This window comes from Archocentrus centrarchus, chromosome 7, assembly GCF_007364275.1.
Source record: "Archocentrus centrarchus isolate MPI-CPG fArcCen1 chromosome 7, fArcCen1, whole genome shotgun sequence".
NCBI lineage: Eukaryota > Metazoa > Chordata > Actinopteri > Cichliformes > Cichlidae > Archocentrus > Archocentrus centrarchus.
Genome location: NC_044352.1, coordinates 15,684,244 through 15,703,163, shown reverse-complemented (window position 1 = coordinate 15,703,163; position 18,920 = coordinate 15,684,244). Strand labels below are relative to the sequence as shown.

General features: G+C 40.5%; 1 protein-coding gene and 1 long non-coding RNA gene across 2 annotated transcripts in view; both read left to right on the top strand.

Annotated features, from left to right (window-relative positions):
* Nucleotides 1-1,288: 1,288 nt before the first annotated feature.
* The window catches only part of LOC115782438 (uncharacterized), a 29,368-nt gene continuing 11,736 nt past the window's right edge, over nucleotides 1,289-18,920 (top strand). The window contains exons 1-4 of the long non-coding RNA XR_004020149.1: nucleotides 1,289-1,474; nucleotides 4,191-4,274; nucleotides 5,716-5,815; nucleotides 5,913-6,041. This is a non-coding gene — a long non-coding RNA (uncharacterized LOC115782438). The remainder of the gene's footprint in view (nucleotides 1,475-4,190; nucleotides 4,275-5,715; nucleotides 5,816-5,912; nucleotides 6,042-18,920) is intronic.
* bhlhe23 (basic helix-loop-helix family, member e23) lies at nucleotides 6,404-8,164 on the top strand. The gene has a single exon (XM_030732583.1). The coding sequence runs from the start codon at nucleotides 6,790-6,792 to the stop codon at nucleotides 7,471-7,473; it is 684 nt and encodes a 227-aa protein (XP_030588443.1). The 5' UTR covers nucleotides 6,404-6,789; the 3' UTR covers nucleotides 7,474-8,164.

The following is an 18,920-nucleotide window of genomic DNA, read 5'->3' as shown; positions in this document are numbered from 1 at the left end:
GAGCAAAGACAAAGTCGGGGGGGTAGTTTGTTTACTTGTTTTGGCTCGGCTTGTGATGAAACGTGGGTGCAGTGGGTGATGTACAAAGTACAATGTGCAATCTGCTCTTGACAAAGATTTTCTCTCATGTTCAATGCCAAATTTTGCCAACTTTCGCCCTGTCATCATCAGAAAACATCTCCCAAAACAGTAACATTTCAGCTGACTGCTACGACTGGCTGAATTAAACATTTATCAAACCAATCACAGCTATCTTGTGCTAACTAACTTCATGTCAATTGTAACATGAAAGTAGGGGTTTGGACTGGGGAAAGGCTTTGCAAAACAGAAACTTTGTGAAATCTCTCTGATTGGGCAGGTACAAAGTGTGTCCAGTGTTTTGTGACAGCATGGGGATTTTTGGAGACTTGGGATTGCATGCTTAAGCTTGAGTGAGTCTGAGGTTCGGGTTTGTTTCATGAGTGCCCATCCTGAAAGCATCACGATTGGAGCAATGAATAAAATAAAGGGCTCTAATTATTTGTGCAAAAGAAGAAAAAAAAAAGCTAGATTCCAGTGCAGCAGAGGGGTGTCATGGCTGCCAGGTCCCTGCAGGTCTGCACTGTAAATCCACACATTAATCAGAGTCGGCAGGGAGAGATCAAAGGAGCCTGTTCCATCTTTACTCAAAGCAGCACTTTGATGTATGTGTGTGTGTGTGTGTGTGTGTGTGTGTGTGTGGTGGTGGTGGTGGTGGAGGGGTGGGGGGATAGGGAATGAGTCAGACAGACAGAGAGCGCAGGTTGAAAGACAGCTTGAAAAGAAAACTCTCATGCGCATCCCGCTCAGGTTTGATATACATGTTAGCAATAATCAAGACCTGGTCTAACTTTGAATATCTGCACCTGCTAGGACTTTAAAAAAAACAAAACAAAATAAAATAAAAAGCTCTTACAAATTGCTCCCATTGCACTGCATTCACGGGACTCTACAAGCAGCAGAACTAACACACATCATCATGACAGTGTGAAGCCGACACAGCCGTGTGTGCAACATGGATGCTCGCGTCCACACGTCTGCATGCAATCCACATATTCATAAACACATTTGCCTACGTGCTCGCATGTATTGTTCCTGTCAAATGTGACCGCCGCCAATTTCAGTGCAATACAAAGTACTTTCCTGCCCCATGGTGGTCCTCCGCTCTCACTGCAGCGTAAAGCCCTTTTCTCACAGCAGACACAATCACAGCAGGTTCGCTTGGCAGCTGAGCCTGCAGTTGCCATGGCAACACGGACCCGCAGCAGAGGCTTTAAAAGCATCATGTATTATTAGTTGGTGTGTTGACACTTTTGTGTTTCTTCTATTCTCTGTGAATCGGGAGCTTTTAGTGCCCAGTCCTGCTCGGAAAAGGTGAGGACTCTGTGTAGTGAACGCTTGAGGATCTGATCTCAGTGAGCTGAGAAGGAAAACTACACCACTGCTGCATCTACTTGTAAGGCTACGTTTCTCACTCTACAGTAGATCAATAGTTTAAAAGTTAGTGATCTTAGTAGTGCTCAGTGTACACATCAGAGCTTTGTTTTTGTTTACATATTGTTAAGAAATAGCTTTAAAAAAATGTTTTTAAAAAATCATCAATCGTTAGATGAAAATAATATCTGTGAGATAGAAATAATAGATTCAAATCACCCAACATGATACCAGAAATGACCAGTCTTTACAGACAGAGTTTTTTTTAAATTTAGTTTTATTTCATGTGTATAAGGTATTGCTTTCAATTCATGGACATTTCTGCCATCTGCTGGCCAAAATATTGCACATTCACCTTTGCATATTAGAAAAAGAAACATTAAAAAAAAACAAAAAACTATGACATGGTCAAGGTGCAGTGCTATTCATCAGAATAAATCTGGAGTATGTAGTATTCAAGGTCACACACAGGCAAAACTGTTAATATACAACGAAGTTTTCACCAGCAATCAACATGTAAACAGCTGATTTGTAAATACCAGATCCTTATTTATTTAATTTATATATCTTATTTCTATCTTGTATTATTTATTATTTCGGCACCTGGAGGACGGGTCCAAAAAAATTTCACTGTATTGTGCAATGACAGTAAAGATATCTTAGCTTATTTACAACCATCTAAAATTTTAACCCACACAGAGCAGTTTGTGATCAGTGTCTCAGATCTAAAATTCCTCCTCCTGATCTCTGTTGTCTGTATCATATTAAAATATACAACTCAAAGGGCACATTAATGTTTATATGCTGAGGATATTGTAGATTTTGGTGTTTGTTGTCATTTTACTTTTTGACATCCAGTGTGTGAAGCTATGTATACTTTGCTATAAGCATCAACCATTTGTGTGTGGAAAATCTTTCGGCCCTGTTGTATTTTGTTCCAGTTTTCTTTCTTTCTTTTCTTTCTTTCTTTCTTTTTACTGGAGATAATTTTATGTGTCACACTAGGGAAAGCACAGATAATAAAATGAATGAGAGCTAAATTCCATTAAGCTACTGCATTTTCAGAGTCATGGTATTGTGCATGGTTGCAAACGAAGCATCTGATTGAAAACAAAGCAGGTGTTTTATATTACCTTGTCTTTAAATCCACCCTGTAAGCACTTGGGAACTGAGGAGACTAGTTGTAATTTTGAATGGAAAATCGTGTCAGAGTCATGTCTGTTTCTAATGGAGTGCTACCCGAGAGATTGAAGATATTACCCATTCATTCAGTTTTGCCATTTACTCTTGTGCTTAATGATAAAATTCTTGAATTCTTTGGAACTGAAAGTTCATCCTCATGCAGTCTTTCACATGTGAACTCCTTTTCCATCTTTACTTCTGAAAGAGTCATCCCAACTGGGGTGCATTTTTAGGTGCAATCATTTTGATCATTCACCTAATTAGTTGTGAGATATTAACCAGGGGTACACAACAATTTCAGTCTTTTTCGCTGTTTTGTGGCTTCTGTCCCAACCTTTCAGAAACATGTTACTGGCATTAATTTCAAAAACAAAAACAAGAAAACAAACAATTACATGTCTCAGTTTCAGCATTTTATACATTGTCTTTATTCTATTTTATATGAAGTTATTTCAGTCTAATGATCTAGTTTTTAAATCATTTGCAATCACCATGACCTATGATGGCTGGCACAGTGGTACAGTGGTTTAGTTTGTTGCCTCATAGCAAAAAGGTCCAGAGTTCAAATGCATGGGTCAGCTGAGGTCTTTTTCTGTTAAGTTTGCATTTTCTCCCTGTGCCTGTGTGGGTTCCCCAGCATCCTCCCACACTACAAAACCATGTTGGGTTTTTTAGGCTATTCTGTAAATTGGCTGTAGCTTTGAATGGTTTTCTGTCTCCCTGTCTCCCTGACAGACTGGTGACCTGTGACCTCTCTAGGGTGTAACCTGCCTTTTGCCCAGTGACAGCTAGGATATGGTCCCCTGCAACCCTGAATTGGACAAGTGTTTACAAAACTGGATGGATGCAAATCATTGTGTTCTATTTGATTTATAATTCACACAGTGACCCAACTGTACCCAGTGCCCAACAGTAACCCAACAGGGTTATAAAACCTGTGGCTGTCCTACCATAAATCAAAATATCTGCTGTAAAAAACTGACTTGCAAGAGGACTGCAGACCAAAATCTATTTTTCTAATTGCTTTCTATTCTAATATCAAAATTTAATTCCAGTTCTTTGATGTATTCTGCAGAATTCCACATATTTCATAGGAAGGTTTGTGTGTGTTTATCCATCCATCTCCACTTATCCTGTTTGGGGTCACAGGGGGGCTGGAGCCTATCCCAGCTGACATAGGGCGAGAGGCAGGGTACACCCTATACAGGTCGCCAGCCTGTTGCAGGGCCAACACAAAAAGACAGACAACCATTCACACCTATGGACAATTTAGAGTGGCCAGTTAACCTAACCTCAGTAAGTGCATGTCTTTTGACTGTGGGAGGAAACCGGAGTACCCACACAGACAACATGCAAACTCCACACAGTGAGAGAGAGAGGCCCAGGCCAAGGTGGAATCAAACCCATGCCTTCCAGATGGCATTCTAACTGTGAGGCAGCAGTACTAACCACCACACCACCGTGCTGCCCTTTATTTATTCATTTTTTAAAATGTATTTTAACCAGCTGATCCATGCATGGATTCACTCCTTTGTTGTCATCTACCTTTTGATTAGATTGGTGACCTGCCCGGGGTGTACCCCACCTCTCATCCTACGACAGCTGGAATAGACTCCAGCCCAACCATGACCCTGAATTGGGTAAGAGGAAGAAAATGAATGGATGGATGGATGGATGGATGGATGGATGGATGGATGGATGATCAGCCTTGAATTAATTCATTTATGCTAAGTCTGGCTATTCACTCCTCTAATCTTGTGTTTTCTGTAGTGTTATCATGATGTCTTGTTCACTGCTACACTGCAGCTGCCACTGGTCAACAATAATTAAGCTGAATGTCTTAAAATTCAACACAGTAAGCTGCTTCAGAATGTCAGAATAAAGGGTTAGCACACAGCTAAACAACTAAGTCGTTATACATCAACTTGTAGTATGTGTCAGTTTTGATATAACACTAATTCCCAATCCAAAAGAGTGCAAATACAATAACAACAACATAAGGTAGCATGCCAAGAGTTACTAAGACAAGTACTCCCATGGAGAGACTCAGATTTCACATGTTTTACTGAGCATTTAGACAACTTCTAATGCTGTGCTTCCAGGGGCCATTAACCACGTAGATGACTTGACTCATGGTGCAATATCTCTTTTCCACAGCAACAACTGTACACGGTAACATCGGCAGTAACAAAACTAGAAATACCATCAGATGCAGTAAACACAACTCCCTTAACTCAAAGACAAACACAGTGTTCCAGGGGCATGAGAGGAGGTTGCAGTGATGATACTATATGTCAAGCACATAACAGTAATTACATTTGCATATGATCAGAATGGCACACTTTCTCCCCTCATTAAATGCAGGTGCAACCCTCTGTCATTGAGCTTTGCTCATACAATAAATCATTCTGCATGATGAAGGTCAAACAATGAAGTGGCAAGAAGTAAAAACGCATTTTTTTTTTAATGCAGGTAGACTTCTGCATTACACGTTCAACACTACACGAGGCTTCAAGAGTACTGCATGGAATCAAAGCGTATGAAATGATTAAAAAATAAAATATATATGATGAACCTCGCCAAGGTGCTGTCAGAGCATTTTAAGGCATCTCCACAAGGTGGCACCATCACCTAAACAAGAACATGCACAAACGTGAGAGGACCTGAGTGCGCAGAGCTTTGTATAGAAAGTCTAGCTTTAGTTAGTTATGGGAGACATCATTGTGGTGTAATGCTCCATAATGAACTCAGAGCGGCACCGCTATCTTAGCTATCAAGTTAGGCTTCCCTAATGGCAGTTAGGACACCTGTTTCTCAAGCTCAGGAACTGTTTGACTTGCACCACAACACTTACAAATATAATGAGGTTTTTATAACGATTACCATCTGGCATATAATTTTATTGTAAATGTTTCTTTAGCAAAGCTTTCAAGTTGATGCTGAACTAATTTACTTCTATTCTGTCAAACTCCGATTGTTTATTCATGCAAAGAATAGTATTGGCCCAGAATATTATTGTAAAATGTATAAATATTTACCTGTTCTCGTGAGATTTGGTTACTTACTCTATTTGTCTTTCAGTAATCAGACTGAACCGTGTAAGGTGCCACCTGATGTATCTATCCCTGAGCTTTTGATGGTGCTGATAACAGAGTGCAGGTGAAAGGCGGTCAGGAGGCCTGTAAGTTTATTGTTAGTGCTATCAATCAGGAAAGCTGAACAATTGAAACTGCCTCCCAAAGCTGTCAATGCACTGTCATCTCGTCTATCTGTCACAGTCTTTTCAAAACGCAAAAGGCTGAATCAGAATGAACGGAGCCTGGAGGTCACGTTCTCAAACCTCACAAAATCCTTATGTCCTTCACCTCATCCCTCACTATGTTTCTGATCTAGTCTTCTTCAGCCAGGTAAGTACTTTTCTCCGACAACCTAACAGTCTGTCAAGGCTTGAGCTCTTCTTGATGTGTGCGTTATATATGTTTAAAGCATGATAAATATCCCATAAATATCTCTAATTTCAAGTTCATTTAAATCCCCCTAAAATAACAGTTTCGTTAAATGTATATTTATTCGTATACAATCGCGGAGAGCACAAGGATACACACGGCTGTGCTGCGCGTCAGTTTGCGTTGCATTTATCACTTTATGATTGAAAGTGGGAGCAGACCTGCGCTCTTCCTGAGTTAATTAAAACGCCCCCCTGATTGGACGGGCAGATAATCCCGGCGGGCCTCGTGCTCCTACTAACTTGCAAGCAGGGCAGAGCGCCAGTCACAATCTGCCCAAGGCGAGGGAGGGCAAGAAAGACGCGCGAGAGGAAACCGACCGTACGAAAGGGACACGAGCGCTCCGATCTCACCGAGCACAGTTAGAGAAGTGTTATTGAACGTGGGCTATGCGCGCAACAAGGGGGGAGCGCAGTGTACAGAGGAGGTGAATGCATGTAGAAGCTCAGCTTCAGATTCACAGACTCCTTCTTGAAGAGTCATTGCACTGACAGAGGAAAGGAGTGAAGAAGGAGAGGAACTCCTTGAAAACAGCAACTCTTGGAGAGAACTACGTGAGAACACGCTACAGTCCTCAAAACAAAAGCTAGGATAAAGGAAGCACGGAAGAGTAGACTTTTCCTGGTCAGAATCTGCTGTGGAAGAGAAAATGAATGTTAGCGAAGAGAACCTGCTCAAGTCCATCAGCAACGACGCGCTCCTCGACCTGACGCAGCGCTACGGCCAGTCAGCCTTCGGGTTTGGCGCTGGCCATGGTGCTGGAAGTCCCGGTCGGTACCCGCTCACACCGGCCACTGATTTCCTCTCCGGGCAGACCGCGAAGTCCAACGAGAGTGGCGGGGAACACACGAGCGACGACGAGGATGGCTTCGACTCGCTGGAGTCCCGGAAAAGGGGCTCGTCATTTGGGGACGATAAGCCCGGAGGGGCCCTCGCCAAGAAGACCAAGGAGCAACGATCCCTGCGGCTCAGCATCAACGCCCGGGAGAGAAGGAGGATGCATGACTTGAACGACGCGCTGGACGGCCTGCGCGCCGTTATTCCTTACGCCCACAGTCCCTCGGTGAGAAAACTCTCCAAAATAGCCACTCTCCTCCTGGCCAAGAACTATATCCTCATGCAGGCGCAGGCTCTGGAGGAGATGAGGCGGCTGGTGGCGTATCTGAACCAAGGACAAACCATAACTTCACCGATCCCCACCGCCCTGGCGCCCTTTGGACAGGCTGCCGTATACCCTTTCTCGGGTTCCGCACTCGCCACCTGTGCCGAGAAGTGCACTACTTACTCTGGGGCACCGTCGAGTCTCTTCAAACACTGTAACGACAAGCCTTGATTTGCTTTAACTCTCTTTCCTGAACTTTTAGCCTACCTATACTGCACCCGTGTCGGTCTCTCACCCACTCTAAGTTAATTTAAAACCATTCTGTGGAAAATGAAACGATTTTAGTCTAATGCATAATCTTAAGATATGGTTAAGTAAGCATACTGCAGTGTTTCATCCAGATTTAACTAACGCTACATAGAAAATGAACTGCTTAGGCCTTCTTATAGGATGACGTCCCTGTTACTTTGTCGCTTGTACTTTATAGACACCACAGGCCATGTCCAAATTTGGGTAAATTTGAGAAAGCTTTTGTTTTGAGCTCATTTGTAATCTATGCAACATTCAGTAACAACAACACGAAACGAAGAAACGCGTCCTAACGCCAGAACATTTAGATTTAAAACAGCAATTAAGGTTTCCCTACACTGACTATGATGCTATGTGGGAGAAAAAAATCTCATGTGATTCTGACTGATATATTTTCTGATACCATGTGTTGACAGGTTTGTTTTTATTTTTACGTTACTGCACATCTCACATGATTGTATTGTACAACTTAAAAAAAATCACTTGCTTCAAGCCCGGTTATATTAATGGTTATATGACTGCAGCCTATAAACTGAAGAAGCGTTTTGGTTGTGTCGCAACATGGATTTCATATATTGTTTATATGTCTTTATAATTAAAACACATATCTATGCTCGGACTCGGTTTGCTTCATTTCAACAACAATGCCACAGCTTTAAAATAATTTCACGAAGAACACACCGCTGATATGATCTTAAAACGCCAGGCAATGTAAAAATATATACTTTACATAATGCAATATAAATGATTCCAAATACATTTTGCTTACATTTATGTTCTGGACACAATATCGTGTACTATACGAACCAGTGAAAACTCACCCACTTTTAACGCTCCTACTTTTTAAGGCAAAAAAAGGTGAAAAATAACCGTAAATTGTAGCTACAGACAAAATTTTAAAATATCCGAAAATCAAAAATCTGTCACGCGGCTAAAATGACCTCCACTTCGCCACCATTTGAGTACACCCCCACCCCCCTCAAAAAAAATGAGTTGGCAATTTTCTGTTCTTGCATTTCAAGCCCTTGACATGAAGAGATAGGTCTAAACGAGCTCAGTGGGTCTGGTGGGGCCCGTTTGGCACGCAGTGGGGTCGGTGGCGCTGAGGGGAAGTACGCAAGAGCCGCCCGGGGCACCCAGGACCTGTCTCTGGTTATTTGGGTGATTGGGTGCTTCCTTGGCGGGCTCTTAAAGCCTGGACGGCTATTAACACGATTTCTGCTCCTGTCTCCTTGGTAGACAATTCAGTGAACGTTACAGGGCCACTTCCCGTTTGCAGGTTGGGCAGTGGAAGAATTTAGAGCAAAGCATATACATATTTTCATTTATTTATTTATTTGAAATATGGTTGGTATTTGTGCTGGTCAGAGAGCAGTGATATTTACACTCCTGAAAACAAGTATTTGTGTCTTTTCTTTGTTTCTTATTGTCCTTAATTGTCTGACAGCATCTTTACTTGACACAATAACAACTCGGTCTTTGTTCACTTATCACAGAGTGTACATAAGTGCTTCATTATTGCTCTTTTTAGTTACTCATTATATTTCAGTATGGGGTTTGGGGGTGTAAACAAAAACACCTAACAGTCTGCAAGTTAACACCGAAGATAGATCTCAGTACAATTCATAATAGTAGATTAGTAGTGGATTAAATAGCACTGCCATTACACTGATTACATCTTCGAAACTGTAAAGTAAAAGCGCTTTTTCTAACCAGTCTGCAAAGTACTGTGATTTTGTAGGTAAGAACTTCAACCATTTATAGTCAGACGAGCTACAACAAAATACCTGTTACCTTTAATCTCACAGGTGCTTTTCCTTCACTGACATATTCACATTCATTTGTGTTCATTCGCCACAAACTAAGCCACTTGCTCTAGTGAATACATTAAACCAGACATTTATATTTGAGCAGTCAGATAAATCCAGTCAGAGACTAAGTGATCCACCACAGTGTGCCTCTCTTACAATTTAGATACATGTCACAACAACAGGCCACCCATGGCATCTTAAATGAGACCTCTGATGACACATGCTTTGTCTGAGGCCCCGTGAGACATTTAGGACAGCAGAGATGAAATGTGACAAATGCTGCCAATGATGTGAGGACTCGGGCCCTGTGCTTCATCAGTCCCTGTACAGCCTAATTGCCATAAATGAGACCGTTGCTTTTGTGTACCGATGGTTCTGGTGGTCACTTTTCTCCCTATAGGCCTCAGATGTTGAGCTACTAAGATATATGTTATAGTTTTGGCACCTTATTAACTTAATGGCCATCAGTGTGCATGGTGGTGGTGTGTCATTTGACATGTTGGCTATACATTAAGACAGATTTGTGATTTTGCTAGTCACGTGGTAGTGTTCTCCGACGCTTTAGCAAGCCAGCAGTGGCCGGAGTGTGTATAAAATCACCATTTATCTTCGTCTGTCTGTATAATGAGGATAATTTTGTAGGTTACATATGCGTAAACCACTTTTTATTTGTGTTTTTTACAGTTTCTTCTATGTAAATCTGTATTTGAAGAAGAGAGAAGTGGCAAACATGCATTTTTGCTGTTGTGTTGACTGCTCATTTGATTTGCTGATAAAGAGAGGAAAATGAAATCATTTTTATTAACTTAATTTTTAATTAATTTAATTAAATAAATGTAAATTAATGTCACTTAAAATGTTAGTTTTCTAATGCAATATAAAAAAAATACAATCTGGTGTTTAAGAAACATTAAAATGGAGAGAAACCTAATTAACTGTATTCATAACATACAGCAAGAAAAAAAAAAACAAGACTACACATAAAATATTTTTAGCAATACAGCTAGAATTATACAAACTAATTAATTTTTTGATTCAACACAAAAAATAGGACAATTTCTGGGTATGCTCTGGGCAAGGTTAAAAAATCTGCCATGTGTGTCTGAAGGCTACAATAATAAAGCAAGATTTAAAGTTATCATTTAAAGCTATGAACGAAGTACCGTTAAAGACAGTTGTGTGTACTTATATTCCTCATCTGCACCTGTCTGATCTATTCTACCAATGACAGATTGTGGAGTCACCTCACACACAGAATTTAAAAATAGTCATATTAACCTGCGTCATCACTGTCCTCTCCACACAAAAACACATTTTCAGACAGGTAGTGGGAGTACTCCAGATGAACATAGATTCATCTGTAAATATGATGGCATTTAAGGCACATTCATTATATTTCGTGTAGTTCAAACTGTTTGAAACAAAATATTTTATAATAAATGTATTATAGTATCATATAACATATAGTAATAATTGCAACCCATTATTGCTGCCTTTTCTCACCTATTTTCTCCTGTTGACAGTGTCTTTATTCAGTGCTCTACCATTCTCACAGCCCAGTGTGGTGCAGGAGTACGGACAGACTGTGTGATGTCTGTAAACATTTGTGTTTGCTCTCGGTGGGATAGAAAAGGAGTGATTTCATTACCATGGCTCAGAGCTTTGAGGTATGTTTGTGTGCTTTTCTCCAACCCGATGGTATAGTACTAAAACCATATGCCCTTAAGTGCGTACCTCTGCCTAATGCATCTGACAGCGCTGTTTTCTCTAATTAAGTTCTCTCCATGTGCAAGCTCATGTGTCTGATGCACATTGTAGCACTCCATTTCACACACACATAGCCCAACACACAAACTGTACTTACAACAGGGGCCTTGAAGGAAAATGAACACCCTTCGACTCTGATTAAGCTTTCTGTGGGGGACCAAAGGGTTTATTAAGCGTTAGAGATTTTTTTGTTTTCATTAAAATGTGCTCACAGAGGCATAGTTGAAGCTTTGTATGCAAAGTGGCATTGAAGACTTGTTTTTAATGCAGGGTTCGGGGGGGTGGGGTGAGGATGTGAGACAGAGAATAGACCTAGACAAGTGGATGCGTGTGTGAGGGGGTTCATCAGTGTGTGAAGTGGTAAAAACAGTACATGGAGGAAGACATGAGGTGCTGAGTGTCAGAGAGTGCCAGAGGTTGCACTGTAAGGATGCCCCACATTCACCCATCCACCCACCCACCCGTGGACCTCCAACTTCTCTGCTTCACTATGACATCACACTTCATCGTCCCTCCCAGCCCCGCCTTGTCGGAAGCGATAAGCGGGTGAGTCAGTTGGTTCCGAGGAGCCATGTGATTCGGGGCGACGTTTCTACAAGTGCAGCGGGACGGGCCAGGGCCCTTCATTCGTTAATCAGATGTCTAAAGGGGGGTGGAGAGGGGATGTCTGTTTGTATGTGTCTGTGTGTTTGTGCACTGCGTGAATGTGTGTGTGTGTGTGTGTGTGTGTGTGTGTGTGTGTGTGTGTGTGTGTGTGTGTGTGTGTGTGTGTGTGTGTGTGGATGGCTGTGTTTTGTGCTCATATGGCTGAAAACCCTCGAAACATGGCAGCCATGCAAAGCGTTTTGCCTATCGCCACAAGGCACCTGACACGACGCATGGTAGACCGAGAGAGTGTGGCAGGGGCCAAATTGGGCCTGGTAGGAGGGAGAAGAGCTGGGATAGGCAGTACAAGATGACAACACTCTCAGCCATTGTTAAAAATGATGTAGTAGGCCACAGTTACCCGCCCCTTCCTTTTTTTTAGAGATCCCAGGACATTTGGATTTTCAAAGGCCCAATTTTGTTGCAAGAATTCTTTTTCACTTTGCTAAAGCTTTTCTCCCCCTCCATTCTCCTGCTAACTTGCCTCTGTTTTTCCTCCTCCTGCAGTCCCTCCCCCTTTCCTATCACTGTGCTCATCACACTCTTTCTCCTTTAGCTTGTTGTCTTGACAGAGGATATGAGCTGACAAACGGGGGCATCCATTATTGTAGCATGGCCTAATCTCTGTAATGGCCCCACACATACAGAACTGGTGGTGAGCAAACACTAGACATTCACAGACACATACACATAGACACACAAATACACCTCAACTCACTAGACAAATGTACATGCATGCCCTGGAGTCAGCACTCAGCAAACCCTCCATCACACATAACATTTCCTCCCAGAGACTTACCCTAACTTTAAACACTACTTGCCTCATACTAACCAATACTCCAACTTTAAAACATGTCTTATGAATCAGGAGAGAGAGACATATAATGCAAGTATGCATGCATACACACACACACACACATACACGCAAGGCCCAGCACCCCTCTCCCTACTCAGTACCAGCTGAGGAGCAACATGGTTTTGTGGGGAGCAGGGGGAGCTCGTTATCCTCATTAATTAATGACAAAAGCGATGTAATTGGCCATCCATAATCCTCCATGCAGAGACAGTGTGACAGGCAGGGCTGGGACCATCCTCTACAGCGAGTGCTACTCATAAACACACACAGCACAGCGTAAATGAAGACACATTTTGTCCTGTTTTTGCGTGTCAGCGTTTATGTGTAGCTTGTGATGCACTTGAGCTGAAAGAATGGCTAGTTCATGCAAAGTGATACCAAAGGTTGCAACAAGAGGGAAGCATGACCCTGTATGTTTCCACAGTTTCAGTGTAGTTCTACACAAATGAAGAGCATTACAAAGTATGTCACTTGGATTTTAATTCTCATCTTATTGTACTGTTTAAGACTCCACTGGGCCCAGGCTAGAACGCCACGTGGCAACATGCTGTACCCCCCTCTCAGGATGAAAAGACAAGATTAATGGCACTTCCTGTCGCTGACGATCTTGCACTAGCCTAATTAAAACCACTGGAACATGCGCATGGCCAAGGATCAGTGGCTTTTAATGAGGATCTTGTAGGCTGATTTGGGCCTCATTTTCTGCTTAATAAGGCCGGTTTAAAAAGTAATTTTGGAGGGATGTGACTCCTTTAAACCTGCTCATTATCAATGATAGCGCTTCACTTAAGTACTTCAGGAAACGCTGTGTTTAATTAATATTGTGTCGCGCACGTGGATTAGCTGACAGGCTGAAATGGTGGAGTGCAAGCAAGTGAGCAAGGGAGCTAGAATTGATGAAGAACTTTCAAGGGCACTGATTTCATTAAGCAGCTTCATTACAACCCAAATAACTCTTCATGTCATTTCAATGCTCCAGTCACTCTCACTGTGCATATACACATTCTCTCTCTCTCACACACACACACACACACATGCAAAATAATCCTGTGCTGAACAAGGAAGGTGCAGCAAGGTTTTTTTTTTATATTTTAAGTGAAAAGACAATCACAATTTTGCTTCAGGTGATCTTGATGACAGCTGTTCTCAAGCTGAAAATGTTTTTGTATTCTTTCTTTGTGTAATGCTGCCAAACAGAATTAGCAACACTGCATTTAGCCATTTTATGTGGTTTTGTTTTTTTCCTCCTCTCCCCATAGCTTTTTTTTCTTTGAAAGCTCATAAACATTAAGGTCAAGCAGTTTAAGGGCTTGTGAGTGCTGTCACAACTTTCATTGTGTGCTTCTAACCCACCCGCAACACAGAGGATACACAAAACCTCTTACAGCCTCTTTATCCCATTGTGTTAATCTTCTTAGCCCCCTGACTTCACTGTTCAATATGTATAGAGCAGGAAAAAGCTGGACTTGAGGGGCTTTGAGTGTCGTACAGCTCTGGGATTTTCTTCACTCCAGGACCAATAACCACAAACAATCAGTCTGAGGACTTTGTTCTGTGCCAGGAGGCTGTTAAACTGAGACAAGCGTACATCAGTGAGTCTAGATTTCAGCAGCTGATGATGTTCATTTTGTTTCATTTGCTGTCTAAAATTTGTTTTGGTGTGGGCAATGTGTGAAAATGTGCTTATACAGAAAGAACCTGAATGAGTTAACACAGTGGTTCTCAGTGTTTTGGCATGCCCCCCCCCCCCCCCCCCCCCCCCCCCCCCCCCCGTTAGAAGCTGAGAAAGGTTCACGCCTCACAACCCACATTTTTTTTTAAATCAAATATTAACAATAAAAATTGATCCAAGATACATTTTAATTAAATAATAAAAGTCAATTTGATAGCATTTGGGAAAAAATGCTGTTTGTTTATTTCCCCTAAACAAAAGTAATTCATTTATATTTTTCCACTGGGCAGCCATGCCCTGCATGCAGTGGCTCTGTGTCCTACCACTGAGGCCTGCCCCACAGATTGAGAACCACTGAGGTAGTTACTTTAGGAGGAAAACAAGGCCTTCATGTGTCCTTCACTATCAATGTTAGAAAAAGAGAAGAAGATAAACTAAACAAGATGAGCTTAAAGCCATGCTAACATCTTGTAACTAAATACTAATGCCAGCATCAAAGCAATGACCATGCCAATGCCAAATGTCTGTTCAAAATTTCATAGCAATCAAAGCAATCACAAGCTGTTGAAATGGACCAAAGTCGTGGCCTAACTGACACAGTGACATTGTCAATCATTGAATGACTTCACTAATCATTGCTGAAAAATCACAAATGTGTAAAATGCTCAAAGCTGACTGAGAAAAGTGAACCCAAAAGCATTTTTATAAGATGTCCCCTTTTCCCTAATTAACCCTTTTACTGGACAGATAGTAAGTGACTTCTGTTTTTTTTAAGCTGCATGACAAAGAAAAAGAAACAGTGGGTTTATGATCCACTCAGAAGCAAGGAGAGAGAAGATGAACTTCAGAAAAAAAAAAATCAGGCGTTACATTTTGGGGAGAAGATAAATTGGAAGGGAGACATACTCACTTTAATATCCAGAATGGGGAACTGCTTACATTATTTTTTGGCATGCCTTGTTGGTAGTATTCACACTGTACAACATCCTATCAGGTAATATCACAGTCTTTGAGGGATTAGTGGGAATAAGAGGGGTTTTATTCTGTTTTGTGGAAGGGATAATTCCTCTGAAATTTTTCGAACATTTTATTACTAATATGGAAATGGATTGTAGAGTATTTTTTTTTTCAACGCTTAGATTTCTCTAGGACAATAGAATAAACAAACAGGGTGATTTTAGTGATTGGATGAGAGAGGAAGAAACAAACAGACACAGACGCTGTAGTCTCAGAGAGCTGGGTTTTAGCAAAAGTGTTATGCAATAAAGCCTCTCTCTTTCTCTCTCAGTAAGAAACGGGGTCTTTCAAGGCTTTTAATTTTTGTCACCCTCTTGATGTAGCATCTTGAGCTACATGACCAAGTTAGCTTCTGGCTACTAATGCTAATCCTAGAGTGGTTAATACAGGAGCTCTAGATAAGCCATGGCTCTTCCCCATTGTTTTTTTTTTTTTTCATACAATACAAATAAGAGGATAATAATGCCAGATATGATCCCCGGAGACTGCTATTGTTCTCTATTTGTTTTTGATTCTGAGTCAAACACCAGAAAAACACATCTTGTTTGTTTCTCCAGTATCCCCTGTTGTTTTTGTTTTGCTATGGTGAATATCTGGAAAGAGATGAAATAATATGTGAGACCTAATAAGTGCAGTACTCAAAACATCATCTTGTTAAAAGACAATATTCTTCTCAGCTAATGAATCAATCAACTTATCTAACTGTCAAGCTCCTGTATATAAATCATTCATTATCAATGCTCTGGTAACCTTCTGGTATTATCTCAGAGGTCCAATTGTCATCCCTCAGGTCTCCTGTCTCAAGGTTGATCTGCACAGAGGATGGACAAGAGACAGCTGCCCATCAGTCTCCTGCTACAGGAGGCCATTAGAGCACAGCCTGTGTTTGTGTCTATGTGTTTGTCATTTATAGGTTTAATTAGACAGTGCTGTTAATGGAGGAGATGACTTTGGGGCCGTGGATGAATGACAGTCCTTCATCTCAGGCTGCAGGGCTACAATATGTTTCACTAAGAGTTGAGGAGGGGAGCTGAAGACAGAGAAATATGTTAAAAGAGTGGAGAAAAAGCAGAAGGAAGGAGTGAAGAGTGGGTCATACTGATATTATTTATGAATGGATGACTCTGTGTGTGTGTGTGTGTGTGTGTGTGTGTGTGTGTGTGTGTGTGTGTGTGTGTGTGTGTGTGTGTGTGTGTGCGTGCGTGTGTGTGTGTGTCTTTGGTAATGGAGCCCCATACTGCATCACCGTTGGTCCAGGTCACCTGCCGTTCACTCTGTTGTGTTAAGGATTATCCCAGGAAGTGAACTGGAGCAACAATAATGTGAAGTGTGCCTCTTACTGTAAGCTCACCCAGGAGTTGCTGACACACACACACACACACACACACACACACACACACACACACACACACACACACACACACTGGTGAGGGCAGCCCTTCCTCTCTCACAAGCACACAAAAATTGCATAGTTTGCCAGCAGCCCGTAATGGTGATTTGCATGTTCCACGTTAAGAGGTATTATATGATTCAGTCTGTTAGCTACAAATTGTGGATAAGCAGCATTACTGCAGATCATTATTTTTAGATCTCATACATACAGAACTATCTGGTCTTTATTTAAGTTTTTGGCAAAATATTGCTATTGTTGGAGTGGTAGCTAAAGATGAGATGTCTAGCTGGAATTTAAAAGATGTTTGTCACTGTACGGAAAACATTGGCAATCTGAATAAATTAAAACTAGAGTGAAGCACTTAGTCTGGCAATAGATTTTGGGACTAATATAAATACTTAATGTAAATACCTAAAGTTTTTTGTAAGGGGCTGGGGGGTCATCAACACTACTTTATACACTTACTATATTCTGAATTTGAAGATGTGAAGCTAGGATGGAAGTGCAGAGGAGCAGCTTTAAATCTGTGGAATTATTAACAATGTTGGATTAACTGTTTATGAATTTTTAAATTGTCCCTTGATTTACACAAGTAACTGGACAAACTGACACAATTATAAACATTAGGAATATTCTTGTATGGAAAGTCAATGACTGCATGAAATGAAATATGGAACACATGGACATGACCGAAGAATGAGTTTCCCCTCTTTGTGATGCTATTCCAAGCCTTTACTTGTTTGGGGGTCTTTTTTCTTTCAGTTTTATCTTCAGTAGATTGAAAACGAGCTCCATATGCCCATGAATCACTACTTCCACCATGTTTGACAGATGATGTTTTATGCTTTGTACCAACTAAAAATATTGTTCCAGAACAGGCCATTATAATAATAATAATAATAATAATAATAATAATAATAATAATTATTATTATTATTATTGTTATTATTATTATTATTATTATTATTATTATTATTATTATTATTATTATTATTATTATTATTATTATTATTATTATTATTATTATTATTATTATTATTATTATTATTATTATTATTATTATTATTATTATTATTATTATTATAATAATAATAATAATAATAATAATAATGTATTCATTTTTCAGTGTTTTCTAGCAAAGTTTTATTTGTCCTTGAGTGTTATCAGTGGACAATGATAGACTTACCTTCTCAAGAGACTTGGTAGGATGGACCAAGTCATCATCATCTTCTGAGGTTTTAAAGTCCATTTGGTGTTGCTGAACTCGACAGTAAATTCTTTTCACCAGTTCCTGAGGTTAATGCTATTTACATGGTAGGTCTTTTTTGTGTTTTCCAACTACTGATGACATCCTTCACTTTCATGGTCCTTGGACTGCATGTTGACAGTTCCTATAAACAGCTAACAAAAATTCAACACTTTCTATCAACCCCAGATCAATTATCCCCTTAATTCTTTCATGAAATATGGAAGAAAAAACAGGATAGTGGACTATATACCTAAATTATTTATACATTTGTTAAAGCCCTTGAATAAAAGCTTGGCGTCTATGATTCTAGTCATATCTTGATTGCTGCATTTCAAATTGTTTGTGGTAGTATAACAAGGCAAAAAACTGAAAACTGCATCATTGTCCAAATACTTATGGATCAGAGTATTTCACAGTATGATTTATCTAATAAATAAATAAATGGACAGATTATTCAAGCCAAGTCTGTATAGCCAGTGGTTTATTTCATATTTTGCTGCCATTTCATAACAGGCATAATCCAAAATCCAGCTGTACATTTGGAATGTGTCCATACAGGTGACTCTGTGCTGCATGCTGCACATTAAAAACATGTTTTGCCCAAAACAAATTGCACATGAACAAATTAATTTATTACTACTAAAGGATGAAAAAAATCAATATTACTAATCCAATCCCACTAGCCATAATCTTTCTTCTATTAATACTGGAGACAATAAAACCTGTGTTTTGTGATAAAAGCTAGAAAATAAGATTTATCCTCCTATTTTATGCACACACACACACACACACGCACACACACACACACACACACACACACACACACACACACGGCCACAGACACATAAAAAGTCCTGTTTCCACCGCTTAAGAGGACAGTACATTGACTTACATTCATTTCATTGAGACTTGCCATGGCCATAACAATAAATTCCTAATGAAACCATGAGTCTACGTAA

Excerpts from the sequence above, each read along its gene's own strand:
- bhlhe23 (XM_030732583.1), top strand. The coding sequence starts at position 6,790 with ATGAATGTTAGCGAAGAGAACCTGCTCAAGTCCATCAGCAACGACGCG.